Source organism: Artibeus jamaicensis, unplaced genomic scaffold (assembly GCF_021234435.1).
Source record: "Artibeus jamaicensis isolate MK-2021 breed Jamaican fruit bat unplaced genomic scaffold, CSHL_Jam_final contig_465, whole genome shotgun sequence".
Classification (NCBI taxonomy): Eukaryota; Metazoa; Chordata; class Mammalia; order Chiroptera; family Phyllostomidae; genus Artibeus; species Artibeus jamaicensis.
The window spans coordinates 35,675,244-35,696,051 of NW_026521843.1; the positions used below are offsets into that span (position 1 = coordinate 35,675,244).

At 38.8% G+C, this 20,808-nt stretch overlaps 1 protein-coding gene across 4 annotated transcripts in view; it reads right to left on the reverse strand.

Moving 5' to 3' along the window:
- RTN4 (reticulon 4) overlaps positions 1-20,808 on the reverse strand; it is a 76,111-nt gene that overhangs the window by 12,691 nt on the left and 42,612 nt on the right. For all 4 annotated transcript variants that reach the window (XM_037125776.2, XM_037125777.2, XM_037125778.2 and 1 more), the window contains 2 exons: positions 5,625-5,832; positions 335-473 (listed from right to left, as the gene is read on the reverse strand). In XM_037125776.2, coding sequence (XP_036981671.2) covers positions 335-473; positions 5,625-5,832 — 347 coding nt within the window. The remainder of the gene's footprint in view (positions 1-334; positions 474-5,624; positions 5,833-20,808) is intronic.

The following is a 20,808-nucleotide window of genomic DNA, read 5'->3' on the forward strand; positions in this document are numbered from 1 at the left end:
ACTTTCTCCTCTTCGTGAATTCTTTCACAGTCCGCATCACCGACCATGCTGACAGATTAAATCACACCTGGCATTAAATCTCTTCATCTTTATTCTTATTGTCAAAAGTCCCTTTCCCAAAGTATGAATTTATGACTTATTTTCCTTTAAAAAAGAAAAGTACTTTCCTCTGTGTTAAATGTAAGTGGATTCTGAATTTTGAGACCAAAGTTCACTGTAACATGATTTTACTACATCTTAATCATTTACCTGAATAGAGAAAAAAAGAATGACATTCCTAACTCTTTTAATATGAAGCTCTGGGTACGTCAAAATGAAAAGCAAATGGACTTACCTTCAGAGAATCAACTAAATCGTCCACCAAGAAGAGGCGCCTGAGTTCCCTGATCGTGTAGTTCACGTGGCCCAGGGCAGAGTTGCTGTACTTCTGAACCAGCTCCTCGGACAGCGCCACGTCGGATTCCAGGTACGCCCTGGAAAACACACCCCCCGCAACCGTCACCGATCGGAGTGAGCCTGCCCTGCGTGTCTGCGTTCAGCAATCACATGTCTGCAACATAAGGTATTTTACCATAAAAGCCTTGGGTTGTCAAATTAAGCACAATGTAAAAATTCACCAAGGAAGGGCTATTTCAGTGGTACACGCTGTCCGCTGATAAGCACAGAAAAAAGATGGTTTGAAGCCAGACTGACCTGACCTTGACTCTTAAGGTCTGCCACTTCCTTGGCAGTGTAACTTTGGAAAGTTATTTAGTCTCCCCTCTAACCCTCAGTTTCCTCATTTATAAAATGGAAATTATCACGAGGATTCAATTAGTAAAGTGCTTACCACAACCAGACACAAAGAAGTATCAATAAATAGTAGTCATTATTGTGGATTTGGTTTTTTCTTCAAGTGGACACTATCTTGTTTCACGGAGTTTTCCTAGCAGAGATCCCGTTCATTCCAAATACTAGTCTCCCAGCCCAGTCCATAGGGGAACCTGCCCCAAATGTTGAGCCCCAGGCTGTGAAATGGTGTCAACAGTAGAGTGGCAACCCCAGTAAAACAGAACAGCTACTGTACATTTAGATGCCCCACTGTACACTGGGAATAGCTGGAAGTCTTCAATTCAAGAAGAACAACTCTAACTGGAGGGTCACAGGGCAGTCGAGTCTGCATTAATGCAAGGAACTGCTTCATTAGTTATGTTTCAAAGAAGCCATTTTATCTTGGCAAAGTAGGACCAAATCGGAAGTGCTAAGCATTCTCCCAAATCTGTTGGAAGTAGTTCCTAATTCAGCCACTCCTCATGACTTCCCCACGTCAGTAGTCATTATTTGTCTTAAAAATGACATTCCTCTTTGATAACTCCCTTTTCTCCATAGTTTTACCTCTACACTATGCCCCAAAGAGGTCTCATTTCTGTAGTCACTATGCATCGTTTTATTCAAGTGCTTATTGTTTACAAACTGAAATATCCCATCAGTCTCCAAACAAGCCCCTAGGTGGTTAACATCCTACTCCGTTCCCTTCAGCCAATGGAGTGTCAGTTTTATTTGAGCTTCCTAGACAGTGCTCCTGAGGCCGCACAAGCAAGGTAAGTTCCCTGGGTCAGAGCTCCAAGTCTGTATACAAACTGGAGAAAGAGACCTTCCTAAGTCCCTTCAGGCTCAAACATTCTGTGATTCTATGGTTCCAACCTTCTTCCAACCAGAGCCCTCTTCCTGAATCTTTCAATCTTATTTTCCACTACTGACTATATTGCAGCCAAAATGAACCATTCATCCAGCTTTTTTTTTTTTTTTTTTAAGAGAGAGGGGACGGGAAGGAGAAAGAGTGGGAGAGAAACATCAATATGTGGCTGCCTCTCATGTGTCCCCTACTGGGGACCTGACCTGCAACCCAGGCATGTGCCCTGATTGGGAATCAAACTGGTGACCCCTTGTTTCACAGGCCCGCGCTCAATCCCCTGAGCCGCACCAGCCAGGGCCCCAACATTCTTCTTAATCTTAATGCCTTTGTTGATCACAGCTTTCCCAATCCACAATGCTCTCCTCACACCTGGTGGCATCGTACCCAGTCAGTTGGCTCCATCTCAAATCCCAGCCATACCTGAAGCTGCTTTTGCTCTCTCTTCCCCTAACCCTATTTGTAACTCTAACAATGCTTTGTTTTGTGTTGTTCTTGCAGTATTTACCATAACCAGCCCTGAAACATGGACATGTGTATACATGTATATTTTTCCTACTACAGTATAAACTGTTATGGACCAGAAATATATCTTTACTAATACAATGGTCTAGCACACTGTTGTTATTAATGAACAAATATTAAACTATTACTATCAGGTTAAAAATAGTCTAAGATTCACAATTCCCCTAAATCAACAGTAAGGAGTTCATGCAGCTTTGAGAAATGCAGAAAAGTGGCTGACAGAACTTTGGCTGCCATCCTGCTTCTCTGTGCCACCGACGCTGTTCTCGCTGGAGACGCGAAGCCTGGTGCACGGGCACAAAGGCGGCAGCCCTCTCCACCAGCGGGCCTCCGCATTTGTCCAGCTGGCACTTTTGTGCTGTTACTGCACTGCCGTCGCCCTCTTCCAGTGACCGCAGGACACACACACGCTGCACGACACCGTCTTCTCTAATGTGACTAGAGAAGTTGGAAACACTGTCCAATAGGCTTACACTGGCGTGTCAGCTAAATTTACTTTATGATGACGTGTAATGACCTATGCTTAGAGCTAAGAATAAAGTGCTTCTAAGGAAATAAAGAATATAGAGCCCTGGCTGGTGTGGCTCAGTGGAGTGAGCACTGGCCTGAGATCCGAAAGGTCACTGGTTTGATTCCCAGTCAGGGCCTGTGCCTGGGTTGTGGGTCAGTCCCCAGTTGGGGGCATGTGAGAGGCAATCGATCAATGTTTCTCTTCCTTTCTCCTTCCCTTTCCACTCTCTAAAAAGTAAATAAAATCTTTAAAAATATATAATTAAATATTAGTAATTTTCTCTAAAAGTCTTCTTTAAAATCCAATGATGTATGAAATTTATATTGTAGATAATTTAGAAGTTTTGCCGTGACAATGTTTTTATATATTTCAATATAATAAAAACCATATGCCTTTATGACTTATGCAGTCATACGGCTCTGCCATGTTAAAGCTGCAATTTCAAGCTCCTAACTTCAAGTTTGTTTCCCCCTCTGCAAAGTGGAGTAATACCACCCATCTATCTTCAAGCTGCCTGTACATAAAAGGCCAGACACATAAGAGCCATTCAGTAAACAATGGATTCTCCCCCGAAATTATGTAACATTACTTCATCAATATGTAGAGAAGGCTAGAGAGAAACAAATCATCAGTCTTTACACTAAGCAAAATAATGTAGTAGGCCTCTTCCTGTAAGCTGTGAAAACCAATGAGGCCTGCCCAGTAACATCAACTGGATAATGTTCTAGGTAGTTACATACATTCATGCCCAAACAGATACTTTTCATGTCAAAATAGACTTTTAAATGTTCCCAACCTATTTTTAAAAGCTGAGCACATGCGGAACAATTACGGAACGTTTCAAAGCCATACTCAGTGCAACAGGAAGTTAACTCTCAGGTCATCGTGAGCCAGCAACAGCTAGGTCTTGAAACCAAACACAGAACCAAAGAGAACACGTGACAGACTGGGGCGTCTGGGGAGCTGAAAAGGTGGCAGCAGCATGAAAATGGGCACAAAACCCTGGAAGGGACAAATGAGACACATGACAAAGATATCTGGATTTCATGCTGTAATGAACATGTGATACAAGTGCCGTTTGAGGGAAACCCAGCCGCCAACGTGCGCAGAGTTGAAGTGATCTGCGGTGCCCAGAAACCGGCTTGGTAACACGTGAGGCTCAGCCCGGGGCGGGGAAGCTGCTTCTGTGAAGGGCCAGGCAGTAAAGACAACATTTTAGGCTTTGAATTCCACATGGTCTCTGTCACAGCCACTTAACTCTATTGCAGCGTGAAAGCCGCTGAGTGACTGAGTATGGCTGTGTTTCAATACAATTTCATTTACAAAAGCTGGCAGCAGCCAGGATTTGGCCCAGGGCTGCCATGTGGACTCCTGGTCCAGACTGAAGGAGAGGAGAAGCCACAACATTTAGTTATTTCCTTTACTATGAAATGGAAAGAAACAAAGATAACATTAAAACTAGGATCCTGGTATCAGGATTATAGTGGTGCTACTGATAGAAACTGACAAGCTTGAGGGAAAAAAGGTTCATTTAAAGACATGATGAATTAGTGGCCGTCAGGGGCAGGAAGGGCAGTGACCGCTAAGGGGGAGGAGGTGTTTTTGGTGTGAAGAAAATGTATGGAATTATATGGTGAAGTTGTACAATTCTGTGAGCATACTAAAAAAACTCCCTGAGTTTTATGCGAATTATATCCAGTTTTTAAAAAGGGGTGGAAAAACGTGCTAAGCGTGAAGTGAGGCAGAAGGGCCAAGTAAGGTTTGTACCAGTCAGCAGTGAGATACATGACGCTAGTACGTGTACCTGTAAAAACAAAGGTGGCGGATGAAGGTTTAGCATCAAGGAGATGCTGAAATAAAAGAGCTCTCCTAGGAAAACACCAAAGTAATGCCTTAAGGAATGAGAAAAAGAAACTAGATAGAGAAGGAGTGGCGAGAAGAGACACAAGCATGACGAGAGAGCTAACAGAAAAATACAAACATACCATTGGAAAGAAAGATACTTCTAATAATCAGATAGTATACAATGTAAGCAATAAAGAAAATATGCTCACCAATCAACTAGGAGGGGGACCCCAAAAACAATTTATTTATTAAAAATTGTATATTTATTCTTCCATGTTTAAACGTCAGTCACCTTCAAAGTACTATTTGATGCAATACACCTATTAAAACTTTCTCCACTGCTTAAAACAGTTTTTAAACTCATCAATTTTGAGGCCTTTTCGTGCTGCTGTTTTTTTTTGTTTCACCTCTTCCACATTGGCAAAAATGTTTCCCTTTGAGGACTTTTTTCAACTGGGGAAATGAAAAAAAGTCGCTGAGGCAGGATCAGATGAATAAGGAGGGTGAGCGTGGGGGTCACGCTGTGTCGGTCAGAAACTGCTGAACACTCAGCAGGGTGTGGGCAGGGGCACTCGTGAATTTCCCATCTGTTCAAAAAGTCTTAAAAAAAAATTCACTGAAGCTGACCACAGCCTCTCACAACACCACCAGCAGGTACACTGATACACATGGGTTCCCAGCACACTCACCTAGTAGGGAAGCCTGTACTACAAGGGGCCCGCCCTCCAGAAATTAATTCTATTTTTTGAGGGTCCCCCCCTCATGTTAAAAAAATGTACTTCCATTACAGTAAAATTAGCAAGCAATCCCTACTTCTAACAAACATTACTACTAAGTAGTAGAGTTAGACTCATGATATACAAACCCAGTGTTTTACACCATGAACCTATGAAATGACCTTTAGGAAATCTTGAAAGCCGATAATTTTGGTATAGCTTTTTAGCAAAAATGCGATTATCTCTAAGCAGTAAAAAAAATGCATGCCTATAACTACAGGTAGTAGAATGAAGTCTTAACATAAATCTGGTTCACAGTTTTGCCAAAGTTTGCCTTGCTTTCCAGACATCTCACCTGAACGGGTGGCCTTCATCTGACTTCTGGATGGCCTGGATCACACCCTTATACACCCTAAAGCTGATAGTCACCGAGAGCAGGGCCAGGGCAATGTAGGCCGTTACACTCACAATGCTGAACACTGTCAACGAAAGCAGCAGGAACAAGCTGGCACCAAACACCACTCCAGTCTTCTTAATGTCTCTCCAGTAGAGGAGGTCAACAACTGAAATGTAAAAGAAGAAATCTGACATTAGGACATTATTTCAACCATCTGAATTTGGCACATTTATATTTGCTCCACCCCCATACATAAAAAAGGTCTCTAGATGAAGTAAAGCCAAAACCTAAAGATTAACCTTAGACACTATTTTAAACCTGCTCTAAGTTGTATATTAGAATAATACCTGCATCTATTTCTGTTTATTGTAAAATTTTTTTCATGCAAATCTATGTCCTGCATGTCCAAATCATTCTGGCTATAAGGTTTATCAAATCAGCCCTGGCTGGGCGGCTCAGTGGGTTGCAGCATCATCCTGTTCACCACAAGGTTGCGGGTTCAATTTCTGGCCAGGGCACCTACCTAGGCTGCAGATTCCCCAGTCAGGGTGTGTACAGGAGGCAACCGACTGATGTTTCTATCACATCAGTGTTTTTCTCCCCACCCCACAAATCAATAAATATATCCTTGGGTGAGGACTGAAAAAAAAAAAAGTGTATGAAATCTCAAGCCCACCCTAGCAGATTTCTAATAATCCAAAACAATTTTTTCTTAAAAGTCATCTTGAGGTTTTTGTTGTTATACAACGCATGGCATACATTCAAATAATAGAAAAGAGAGCTTAGCATACAATCACTAAAATGACATACTTCAGTGACACAAAAATGTATTTATTTGCAAAAACAAATCACTAATTTAAAAAGTGCTGAGAAAGTAAAACTACTAAAATCTCTGAGTTTTACAGCTCTGCTTTTTAAGAGATCACCCAAAATTGTAACCTAACCTGGCCATCATAAAAACAAATATTTTCTACAAAGTAAAAGGGGGGAAAGAAAAACCAGACTTTAGACTACCTGAAAAGCTACTTTCCTCTAGGAGTAGATAAACATAATGCCATAAAAATTTGGGTGTAAAAGAAAAACCAAGTGTTACACGGTTATATAATGTTTATTAATAGTAAGGAGTCAGACAAGCTCTTGGACTGCGGTTACCAGGCCGCTGCGGGGGTCAAATAGCCGTGGGACTGCGGTCAGTCACAAGGTTGGTCGGGTGCAGAGCGCCAAAGGGCTCCTGAACTCACGAATGAGACACAGCTCATCTCTCTCTGGGTTGGAAACAACTGGGTACAGGGAAGAACATTCTTATAGTAGAATAAATATGGATATCGCCTTGAGTACAATTTTAAATGCCTGCTAATTTTTAAGATAAAGGAGGTAATGAAAGTCACATTTCTCGGGGCAGCTTCTGTCTTGCTCATCAGGTCCTCTCAGGTATCTGACTTGCCTTTACTGTCAGGGGTACTTCTGTGGGGAAAACTGTGTGTGAACTCTAAAACGTCACATACTCTTACGGAGCCCTGAACTCCTGTCAGTATAGAGCATGTGAGCACTGACTAAGGTATTTTCAGTGCCCATCATAGTGTCTGGCACATAACTCAGCCACATTTATTATGTTTCCAGGACATTTTATTCCATTCTCCTATACATTTGATTTGAATGCTATTAATTTAACTTTCTATACACAATTTAAACCTTTATTTCCCAACTCTGATTTCCACTATTTATTCAAGTTTTCTCTATCCCAAGTTCATTCCAACCCTGCGTAAAAATATCTACATCAGTTTTGTCGATTCAAATACTTTCTACTATTATACCAATATACTAGCAGAACTGTGGGCTGACCAGAACTTGAAATAGTGTATCTGTGTGGTTAAAATGGAATCATGAATAACGTCATATTGAATAAGGATATAACAGCAATGCTAATAGTTTTCTGACATTCAGCAAACACTGAGCAAATACTAGTCAAGAAATGCCACCTAGTAGAATAAATTAGCCTCAGAGTGGGTACGTGAACTTTTCCTTAAGGACCTGTTCAGCTGTAAAGCACGACAATTCTAGGAAGATGGTAAGACAATAAAAATAATGTTAACGAAATTATCAAAATAACTGCACTCTTGTGAGAATTCAAAAAAGGAAAAGAACTGAAGGAAGTTTTAAAACTTCATGGAAGAGAAATTGAGGTATATTTTGAAGGGGCTGGCTCCAGAAAACCTGAAGGTACAGGCCTAATTGTAAGCCTCTGCTAGCAATGGTTCTAATAATTAATGTAGTTTTTTTTTTTAAAACAGGCTACAGTGAGAGGGGGGAATGCAGTGAGAAAGACAAGCCTTTAGCAACATCGAGTCTTCCTGAGAGGCTCCCTCTCGGCGCCCAGGCACGGCATGCACGCGGGTGCTGCTCGTCTGTGCTCAGACGCGGCTCAGACGCAGCTCTGCAAATTTGCCGGCAGTGTGACCTCGGGCAAAGCCATACATCCCTCCACACTTCGGTTTCCTGGTCCTTAACAGGCGTATACAAATAAGAATGATCTCACTTAGACGTGGTGAGGATTAAGTGAGATAATGAATTAACAGAATTTTCATTAATAAAATAATGAACACAATGTGCTCAATAGAGTTCATAGCACGTAATAAATTCAGAGTAAATATCAGGGTTATCATTACTTGTTGTTATTATTAGGAATACCACCACAATCACCATTACCTTTCCTGTCCAGGTATTTAAGTAGTAAGTATATCAAGAAAAATTACAGAAAATCTCAACCTTATAATTTACTTATAAGTGAATAAATCCTGTTGCTATGTTATATCATAAACATGTTACTTTATAAGGATTTTAAAACTTATCTGAGTTTTCAGCATAGGGCAAATAAAAGTTGAGAACCTGCAAGAATCAGTAAGTAAAGTATACTTCAAAACTACTTTTATATGAACAAATGTCCCTTCATAAAAATACTTGGTTATCAAAATGCTCCAAAACATTTATTAACATTCAAAATCACTACTATTGGTGTTAAGTTAAAATAAATGTAGATATTTTCATTATTCCTTACAATTATTAAAAACTACTCATGAAATTCAATGACTTTAGACTTGAGAGGAATGCACAACATAAATTATTATCTAACCAAATTGCCTAATATAGTAAGAGTTACTGTCCCAACAGTTTCAACTGATTAGGTAAGAATTATCTGTCATTAGTCTATGATTTCTATATTGGTGGATATGGTGAAAAGTGTCTGTGACTGGAATTAGAAAGACTCACATCAGGACTCACTCTGCACTTGTATAACTTTGGTTGAGACTCCAGTATCTCCAAGACCTCAGTTTTACTATCTGTAAATAGGGCATTAGGTAAATGATTTTTCTTTTTCCTTCAGAAAATATCACGATTCAGAGATACCACACCAGTTGTGCAAATTCCCAATCAGTAGGTCCAAATCAATGAGATTTCATTGCTTTATTATCTGTGCCAAACATAATTTTAAATAGTTCCTTTTTTAGATTTAGGTTTTTAGGGGAGACTTACATATTTTTAATTAATAAAATTTAAAATATGTAAAATTAAAATTAATTTTAAATTAATTTAAAGTCTTTTGTAATTAATCTTCCTAGAAACACTGTGTCAAACACTATTAAAATTTTAGAAAAATAAATTCATACCTAAGTTATAAACTATATCTATCATATGGGAACACTATGAGAGTGGCTAAAAAACAAAATAAAAGGATTGAAAAACTACATACTTTTTAACCCTGACAGATGATTCAGAAATGTTTTCCTGATTGCCATCTACATTCTCCACACCTCCCTCTATTTCCCAAGTCAGTCTTTCCTGGGCCCTTACATTATGCTAAATACTGTTCGCATACTACACATTATCTTTCGATTATTCAAATCCTATGAGACAGGCTTTCAGACATAAACAGTGAGACTCAGCTCTTACACAACAGAATCAACTAATAAATGGAAAAACATGGATTTTAACACAGGCTTCCTACTCATAAAACTCGTACTCTCCATGTATGATGCCAAACTGAAGGCTCAGTACATTAAAATTCTTCAAAATGTTACACACTTGTACACATAATGAATAGGAAGGGTAGAGGCAGACAGTTATACCTGTGAGATGAATCACAATGCAAAGAAGAAAGTCATTGTAAACAATTTAACAGGACAGCTTAATTAATAAGGGAGATATAAATTTTAATGTGAACACTTCACCTACAGTTAAATCCAAAAATGAGAAAAAAAGCTCTACTCCAATATACCTCACTGGTATTTTCCCATAGTAGAAAACGATAATCAAGTCGTTGAAAACATCTCTTAAAAGCCCTCTGACTCCAGTTTAACTAGGGTGTATCTATGCAAAGGAGTATTATGCAGCCATTAAAAGACAGTGATGTAGCTCTCTATGACCACAGACACATGCCCATAATAATAAATGGAAACAGAATGTTACAAAAAGAACCATATGGTATAATCCCACTTAAAAATTATACATGTAGACCTATTAAGCATGAAAGGATAGCTAGTAAATAGTTTTTAGAGTAAATAGTAAATAGTTAGCAGAGTTATGGATGAACTTAACTTGATTCTTCATTCCCATCTTAAACTGTTCCCCTCCAACGGCCCCATGAATTACTACTGCAGTATTAAAAATGTAGTCCTTTCTATTCCCATTTGATACTAAAGAATCTGATAACATGAGTGTGGTTTTCTCAGCAGGCTTTCCTATTGGGAAGAGAATATACTGTCTGCCAGTTTAATAAATATCTGTACTTAGATCCAGCTAATAGTTAAAATTCTAACAGTTCATAATTAAGTTGATAATTCTGGTGCTTTGGGATGAATCAAGTCAATTTCCCCAAAGTTGCTGTTACAGGAATAGGCATGTATATAGTCCAGCATCATAAAACCTAAAATAAATTTAACTGCATGAAAGTACAGCAAACCCTAACCTATTACTTCATTTTTACCTATCATATGGCTCCTTAGACATAAGGTCTTTCCAATAAATGAGAGGTTTCTGAAACGCACATATGCAAGTCAACACATACAGTGTGAAAATATGCAAACAGCTATACTAATCAGAGCAAATGCCCTGAGAGCCTTGTTGACAGAAGCCCCAGGGGAGCCTGGTGGAACAGCAGACCTTGGATCACTGAGGGGAAAACCAGCCAAAAGACTCAAGACAGCCAGGCACCGAGAGTTACACGAGAGTTACACGTCAGACAAAATTAACATGACCTAGACTAGAAAGGCCTGTGAGGCAATCTACACTTACAAAGCCACTGTGCAAAGTATAGAAGGCTATCAATCTTTTCTTTTTTGCAAAGAAATTCAAGAGATTACTAGTAAAGCCAACAAGATGAAAAATACTTTGTAGCAAATAAAATTGATATTTGCAAACATTTCTGGTCTCGCAGAGTCCTTAAGTTGATTTCAATGAAAAAATTTGTAAGATTAAGTTTATCCAAGATCATTGACTCTCAATGTGGAGTGGGGGATCATAAAGTTTTATTAACACCCTTTCTGAGAAATACATTCAAATACTGTTGCTTCTAATACTCATCAAGAAATTTCTATCCCTTAGTTAATTTAGATGTTTGTGCAATCCTAATACCAAAACCAGGCAAAGATATCACAAGAAAATTACAGACCAGTATTTCTTATGAATAGAGAAATAATAACCTTCAACAAAACATTAGCAAACTGAATCTAGCAACACAGCAAAAGGACTATACACCATGGCCAAGTGGTACATATCCCAGGAATACAAAGGTCGTACAACACATGAAAACTAGTTAATATAGCATGCCATAATAATAGAATTAAAGACAAAAACTACATGATCATCACGACACACAGAAAATGCATCTGACAAAATCTAGCACCCTTTTTATTATAAAAATACTTAAGCCAGGAATAGAAGCAATGTGCTAAAGCTGATTTTAAAAAAGGAAAGGGAAAGAAAAACAAAAGGCACAGCTAACATACTTAATGATGAAACGAGCTCTTCTGCTAAGACCAGAAACAAACACACTGTTCTCTCCACTGTTGGACAGCACTATCCTGGAGGTATAAGGCAGGGCACCAAGAAAAGGAAATAAGACATCCAGATTACAAAGAAATAAATTAAGCTATTTCCACTTGCAAATAACTTAATCTTCTATATGGAAAATCCTAAAGAATCCAGAAAGAAGCTACTAGAACTAATAAACAAGTACAGCACAGTTGCAGGATATAACACCAACATACAAAAATCAATTACAGTTCTATATATTAGAAACAAACAATCCAAAAATGAATTAAGAAAATCCCATTTACAATGACATCAAAAAGAATAAAATACCTAAGGAACAAAGTTTGAAAGAAGTGCCAGACTTAGAAACTATAAACTACCAAACAGCACTGAACAAAATTAAAGACAAATAAATGAAAAGACAACTTATATTTATAGATTAAAGAAGGCATTATTATTAAGATGGTAATACTACCGAAATTGATCTACATTGGAATCTCTATCAAAATCCTGGCAGCTTTTAAGCAGAAATTGACAAGCCACTTGTAGAAGTCACACAGAAATGCAAGGCATCCAGAACAGCCATAACAATCTTGAAAAAGAACAAAGTCTGAGAACCCATACTTCCCTTCTTCAAGGCTTCACAAACCTACATGATGAAGACAGTGTAGTAGTTGCTCAGGATGGACTGAGATCAGTGGGAAAATTTAAAGCCCCATACAAACACTCACAATTATAGTCAACTGATTTCAACAAGGTGTCAAGACACAGAAGGTCACAGTTGTATGACTACGTTGATATGAAATGTCTAGGGCTGCCAAGTCTATGGAGACAGAAAGCAAATGAGTGGTTGCCAGGGGCTGGGGGAGCAGAGATGGTGACCAACTGCTATGGGAATGGTTTTGGAGGGAGGGGGGCAGAGAATGAAAATGTTCCGGAATTAGATGACGGTGATGGCTGCACAATTTTGTGACTATACTAAAAACCAAAGATTTATACACTTAAGAAGAAAATACAAATAAACTGAAAAATTACTCATTTTAACACGCACTTCTCCGCTAGGCTGTAAGCTCCGTAAGACAGCAGCATGCCATCTTGTTTTCTACCGCAGCCGCACAAAGCCTGGCTTGGCGCAGAGCACAAAGCCTGAATTAGCTAATTTTTCAATGAATGTTACTGACTGATTAGAATGGGGGCATACTTTATGCCAGTTTAAGGCATTCGCTAATTGTAATTAACTTATTTAAAAATGCTTCTACGCTTTGGATTTAACACATTTTATTTCAATCATTATCAGATACCTACACTTATTAAATAGCAAATAGCTATGCTTTCAGATAAATTATAAAGCAGCAAATACTGTTTTACAGGCTTGTACCTGCTTGTACATTTTGAAAGACTGATGAGCACCTTGCCTCTTTGTATCTCAGCATCTGCTTGGGCCAACATCTGCTGTCAGAACAGCGTGTGAACACTGGCCAGATTATCCTTAGGAATAAAAGCATCTTAATTAAAGACTACAATATCAATTTAAAATAAATCGACATCTTTAATTTAAAATAAAGGACATCTTTAAATAAGAACTGTTAGGTCACTAAAATGCAACTTTGGAATCTTTTGTAGTCACTTTACTAGTTCTGTTTGTGAGTGTAGAGTCTAACGGCCTCTCTATTCTTGAGAAACCAAAATGAAGACACGGGGCCAGTACATGAAAAGCTTAGCCTCCTGTAGCTCATGCACAGTCACCTACCGTGGCTCAACCGTACTCCTACATAAAATGTCCAAGAAATACCCTTTTAAAGATCTGAGATTGATTTAACAGCGGTCTTCCCTCTCACAGCTGTGGGAAATGCTTGTGGATTACTAAAACAACGCTGACCAACTTTTGTCACTTAGGAAAAAGGGATGCCAACTTTTGTTTTCAAAATAAAAACGTGGAAGATGTTTGTGACGTGTCATGCACAGAACTACAGCATCTTTATCACTTAAAATTTTAACCTAAAATAATTCAGCACACTACAATCTTTTCTTCAAAAAATAACTTGTGGCCCAGTGAAGAATAAGAAAAGTTGCCTCCATCTAGTAATCATAAACTGTCATGTGTCCCAGCTAAAAATAGTGCCAGCACACACGCCTTACATGCATAAGTCACCCAGTTACATTTTGCTTCAAATTAAATTCTCACTGAATCTCTTCCTTGAATAGCCTGAAGCCAGGTTTCAACTTCAAAATCTTTTGTCTGGAGGGAAAAAAGGTGAACCAGTTGGTCCTAAAAATACCAGGAAGGAATAGCTGCAAGAAGACAGTTACCTCCTAAGCAAAAGGGAATACTAAGTTCTCTTCAACAAAGTCAGGTGAACGAGTAATGCAGTTAAATAAACAGGAATCAAAAAATACATAAAAATTAAAGTTTTAGTTGCTATTTTTCACATGCATGACTTTTATATTAATAAACAGTTATGTATTTATTAGGAATCACAATCCTTAAACCAAATTCTTTTCAATTGGCAGGAAAAGTGACAAGAACTCAGAGCTGACAGTTCAGCCCCACACAGAAAACTTTTACTTGCACACAGTAAGCAATCACTTGGCTAAAGTGACAGGTGACAGCCCAGAACAAGGTCTGTGCAGAGTGGGAGCTTTCTACAAGGACGGTAAGAAGAGTTCCACCCTCTTTCTTCCTCCTGTTCCCATCAGTAGGACCCTGATTAGATCTCTGAACTTAGTTCCCCCACACATAAAATTAGGAAAATGACAACCACCTAGTAAGTTAGTTTAATATTAAAGGAAGTGTCACATATGGAAATAAACACAGTAAATAAAGGTAATATCTCAACAGATAAAGTCAAGCAGGGCAATCAAATATTAAATGCAATGCTTAACTAAGCTCTAGTTTTATTTATTTTTTTTAACAATGAATTCAACTTTCTCTGAAAACACTGGAGTCAGTTTCAGTTGGCAAGTTTCAGATGGATGGATCAGTAGTATTGCTACAAAGTATCTTAATCAAGTACCTGGCAAACCAGCAATCTCTGCTGGTCACCCCCTCTTCCCTTACTGGACTTTTTGAAAGACACACCATTTCAGGTCCTTGTCTCTTTCACCAGGAAATCCTTCCTGCCTGACTTTGGACATCACTGTGTGTTGTCAATTTCAACCACCACACGTTTAAGGAAAACACATTTTATGTAAAACTAACATAAATTCTATGCTTGACTTTTCCATAATAATTTAGTAATCCTGTATTCCAAGCAAGGTATTATACAAGTACTTTACGTTACCACGAATCACACAACTCTATAAATTATTTATTATCTGCTACACATGAGGCAACCAGGGCTTGGAAGTATTATTAAATAAATTGTGCAGAGTTCCAGACTGAAATCCAGTCTGACCACTAAGGCCTCACTCGGTCCATCACACCAAATTTCATACTTAAATAGGCCAGTGTTCAAGTCTGCTTTTATCCTGCTCAAGGATGCCAAATAGTATTCTGATCTCAACCTCAGTAACTGAGAAGAGAGAAGCAATTTACTAACACGAGCAGTTATATGCATACATTAATAATTCCAGTAATATAGATTCGATGTGAATAAATGATGTTGTTTAAATTGCCCATTGTTTCTGAGAAGCTATCTAAATTCTCACTCTGAAAATAACTTAAAACTGTATCTAAATAGATATAGATATATCCACATAAAACACACATCAATTGCAATGCAAAATTGCAAATCTTTCTAATAACGCAGGATTTTATAAGTTTAATATTATGAATGATATTGGAGAATTTGCTCTTAAAAAAAAACCCAAGAAGATCCAAAAGGCACTTCAAACAGAACATCTGACCTCAAAAAATTATGTATAAGAAGCCACTAGGAAAGTTAATAAAACTCTTGAACATTTTTTGTAAAGGGACATCTATATGTGAGCCACTGTAAAATTCAACCATGAAGTAAAAGATGCCATTTTGTACCGCCAAGCAATTGTGGTAAAAAATTACACTCTCTAAAGACCCAAGGACTGATTCATCCTCTCTGTTCACTCTAAGAACTTAATACGCATCTGTAATTACAACATATGTTTCATTAAGAACGAACTAAAATTTGTTGTTATAAGTGCTGGTTTTGTTTCAAGGTAAACTCTTTATCAAATCCATTATTAAAGACTTGGGTTCACTTCAAATAGTCTTTTTTCCTACATTAGGCATTGTTAAGTAGAAAATGTTTCAGTCCGTTGCAGAAAGGTGGATACCGCCTGCAGGTGTTCGCTGCCTTTCAGGGGTAACCGGATTTCTCTGAGACAGGGAGCAGCAGTAAGATCCGACAACTACCACATGTGTCTCATTTATAAGTTAATTAAATTCAACAATACGCTAAATTAGTTCATGTAATATTTCCTTTAATCGCACTAATTCTATGTCTAGCTTTATTACAAGAGGACAAAAAACACAGCAAAAAATAACTTTTAACTCCCACTTCCAATCTCAAACCATAAATTTCCCTGAGGAAGACCAGGACATTTGAACAGAATATGAAATTTCCCAGAGGAAAATTCATATACGTAGCTAATTCCATTTTCTTTAAGATAAAGCTAAATAAATATCTTCTAAGCATGCTATATATACATATTCCAAGCCAATGATTCTCCCTACCTTACCAAATTTTAACAATCTTCAGTTGTGAAGGATGTCAGAATAAGGAGTCTTCCTGCAAAAAGTCTGTATTTGTGGTAAATTTTGGTAAGCAGGTAGTTATTTATTTTAAATTACTGAAATTGAGCCAAGACTGACAAATGAAAGGCTAAACTTGGACTATGCACTGGTTTAATGTGTAACACACTGTGGTTTAAATTGTACTGCTTGTTGGCCTCCAAACATTCCACAAGGTACAGGCACCAAATCTTAAAAATAGGAAATTGCTGCTCAAAATTCTATTTTCTACTAATAAAAAACGAAATAGAAAACACTGTTCTGAAACTCTGGAAACTTGCAAAGCTTAATAAAATAGAATGGGGAGGGACTCAAAGCAAATTACTAGTACAAAAACATGAACTTTATTAGCAGATAAAGTAGTTATATTTACACTTCTATAACCTCATACACCTATTGTACACACTCAATACAAATGTTCACTGAATAAATGGTTAATAGTACAGATAAAGAAATGAGGTAAAGTATTCATATAATTAACCAGAATAATCTAAATTATTTTAGATTTAGATAGAAAAAATACACAAATGAGTGTATACAACAAAAAAACTATAATTCCTCATCCTTATGGAAAAATAAGAATTTTAGCAAATCTATAGTCTGAGAGTAGAAGTTCCTAAATTTATCTCAATGCACACTCACAATAGATTTGCAGGGATATCATTAATATTTCACATTTTTTAATCTTTAAGTTACTCTGTGCTCCTTAAGTAAATGCTACATAGTATAAGATAGTGGTGACTATACTCATTTAAATACTCATTTAAAAAGAGACAACGGTATTTTAGTGTCTATCAATACCTCACATAAATAAATGCTGAAGAGGTGATTGGATTGAGATGTGAAAGCCATGAAACAGATTTAAATATATGTATCCATTTTATAAATACCACCCGCCCCCCCGTCCACCACCCACACAGAAACACACACCAAGTAACAGATGACAGCATTATCCGTGATAAAGCAGAGAAACGAACAAAATGTGGTCTCCAAATACCGCTCCAAAGACTCAAAGAGCAGCACTGGCTAAATTAAATTTAGTGACATCCTTTAGCTTACATTCTAGCCAGAGATGGAGTTAACTGAATAAATAAAAAGGTAATCTAGGGGATACCTACAGACCAGAATAGGTCTGTTCTATCCACTGCTTAAATATTATCCCTACATTCGAGCACGTAATCCAATCCCTAAGGACTAAGAAAAATTACACTCCTGGCCCAGAGTTCCCACTGGGCTTAACCTTAACTAAACACCTACCACCACCCACCTTCTTTTACATGCAGCCTACTGTCCCTTTTATTGTAGCATGAGAACCATACAAAAAGAAATACCGTGTTCAATTAAATACCACAGTTAGATTAATGAAAAAGTATCAAATCATCGGTGAAATCCCTGGCTTTTATCACACTTCCGTTTGTTCAAGGGCAAATATGAATTGTAAAATAAAAACAAAGGCCCTTTGAACAGGCCACAAGCTACTTGGTCCTGAACAAATAGTAAATAGTCTCTTTTGTCTTCTTCGGTTCCTTACCTATGAAATGAGAAAGTTGGAAAAAATGACTCGTCTGCAGGTATCATCTAAAGTCCTGGGCTTATAAAAAGTTGCTTAAGTGATTTAACTGCTCCTCTAGGAATGGGTAAGGTAGGAAATCTCTTTTCTTATTTCTTCCACTTGAAAAAAACATTTTAAAACATCTCCAGGAATGTATGTATAGGGTTCGCAGCCGGAACTAACCCTAGCAGAACACCAGAGCTTTCAGCCTCTTCCTTGAAGAAGCTGTACGAAGTCAACAAGGAGACCTAGTGATGAGGCCATGAGCCCACTGTTCTTGCCCTCAAGGAATGTACAGGCTAGAAAAAGAGCCAAGATATACACACAAGTAACTGTAATAAACACCACAAAATGAAAACCAAGACATGGGAGTCGTGAGGAACTTGGACCACCTCTGCTGAGAGGCCAGGTCAACACGGAGGCGGGGCGCAGCCTCTGAGAAGCCCAGATGGGACCAAGTGAAAAGGGGCAACGGGGCGAGAGGGCAGGCATGATCGAGGGACCAGGTACCAGGCCTTCAGTGCGGCTGCAGACGAAGTATGGGAGGCAGGGTTATGAAGCTTGAGACCGGACCTGGGGTGCCTTTTAAGAGTCCAGGATAGACGGTGTAAAATAAACTTTATTTGAGAAGGAAAGAAAAGCTCCTTAGGCGCTACCATTAGAGGAACACTCTTGGAAAATGAACTTGGTTATGAGGCACTGGGGTTGGTGGAAAAACCAGTTGGGAGTCCTGGTGAGGAAACAGGAGGACCCAGACCTGGGCAAACAAAACCTGAGAGGCTATTTCCACCACTGCTCTCACTGCCTACCCACAGAGGACTTTAACCATACCCACAAGAAAACACTTGCAAATTCCCTGTTTTTAATGTAAACCCGGTTCTCATCAAGTAATTTACTTAAAAACTGCCCAAACAGCTACCTTGGAAAGAGCTGAAACCATCAGAAATGCATGCACAGTATTGAGTCTTGGCCCAGTTTCAGGACAGGCACTGAGTTCTCTGTACAACCAACATTTCTGGAGGGCAGTTTTGCAACAGGAGCCTCAATACTATCACCCAGCAAGTTAGGAATAATCATGGATAAAAAACAAAATTTACACTCCACTATATCCATTGTAGCATTGCTTTATACTTGAAAAACTTTAGGGAAAATGTGAATATATAATTGTGTGGCATTAGTAGTACATAGAATACTAAAACCATGAAAACGACGTGGAATATTTTTAAAATGAAAGGTATATTTCCCCAATGGGGAAATAAATGGTTATGGATCAAAATGGACTCTATTCCGCCCAACACATACAGAATGTTAAAAATGAACAGCAAAACCACTTTGCACAAAGTCATGAAGGCCTGAGTGATAGGGTTTCAACTAAGTTTCGAAATGAAAGCAGAGGCCTTTTTCTAATCAATAGGTCTCTCAATTAGCTAAGTTCCCTTCTCAGGCTTTTTTTGTGGGGGAAGTGGGGGGTGGGGGAGGCATTCCCAGGGGTTTCGAAGGCATTTATTTCAAGCAGCGAGAACCCAGCCCGTCAGTGTGTACACACACCGATATCCATGCACTCGAGTACCCTTAAGCTTCTGAAGAAATGGCGGGAGGCTTTCCAAAGTAAAAATCAGGGAGCCCAACAAGAACCTCTGCAAGGAAGTATATTCCAAAAATGGCCCAAAGCTACTGTGCCTTAAAGCACAGTCAAACTGAATTCTAACTCTAGAAACATTTCTATCCCCATCCTACAGAAACCTCTGTCAAAGACCACACCTGTAGCATGTTAACTGCCAAATCCAAAAAGTACTAATAATAATGAACAGTTACACTATACCTAACATTCAACAGGGTCCACAAAAACTTCTCAATCTTCATATTAAACAGTTACCCTCGTATTTAACACACATCCCTTCCTGAAAATTCTCTCCACCTTCGTATCAGTGACATGTACTGTCCTGCCCTGCCCGTAACTTCCTGATCTTCCCTGGCCATCCTCACACCCTTCGCATCCTCACAAAGTTGGTCTTAGGCCTTCCTTCGTGAATCTTCGGTTCTTCCTATGCACATACAGTAGTCTGGCCTTACCCATGGCTAGACTGTTACCCAACATCAATTAGAGTCTGCAAACATTAAATGGAAAATTCCAAACATAAATGATAAGTTTTAAATTGAACACCAGTCTGGGTAGCACGAAGAATTCTCGAGCAGTCCTGCCCCACCGCCTCCCCATCCTGCCCGGGACACGAGTCCTCCCCTCTTCAGCATGTCCACGTTGCCTGCGCCACCTGCCTTTTGGTCACTTAGTAGGCACCTTGGTTAACAGAGCCACTAAGGAACCTCCACTCAAGTAACCCCCACTTTATTTACTAATAATGGCCCTGAAGCACGAGAGCAGTGATGCTGGCAATTTGGATGTGCCAAAGCCTCAAAGCGCCTCCCTTAAGTGAATAGGTAAAAATTCTTGAACTAAGGTTAAAAAAAACAAAACCATATGCTGAGGTTGCTAGGATCTCTGATAAGACCAAATCTTCCTCCACCGGTGAAATTGTGAAGGAAAAATACATTTGTGCTAGTTTTGTTGTCACACCTCAAACTGTAAAAGTCACTACCAGAGTGTGGGGTAAGGCCTAGGTGGGATGGAAAAGGCATTAAGTGTGCATGTGGAAGGCAGGAACAGAACACACGTTCCGACCGACAGCAACGTGCTGTGCCGGAAAGCACTGAGCCTGTACACGGACTTCAGCAAGGAACCCCCTACAGTGAGTGGTCGCATTCACCTACCTTTCACTTCTGTACACTGCTAGGATTGTTCCACTCTATTATCAGATACTGTTGCTAATCTCACTGTGCCTAATTTATAAATAAAA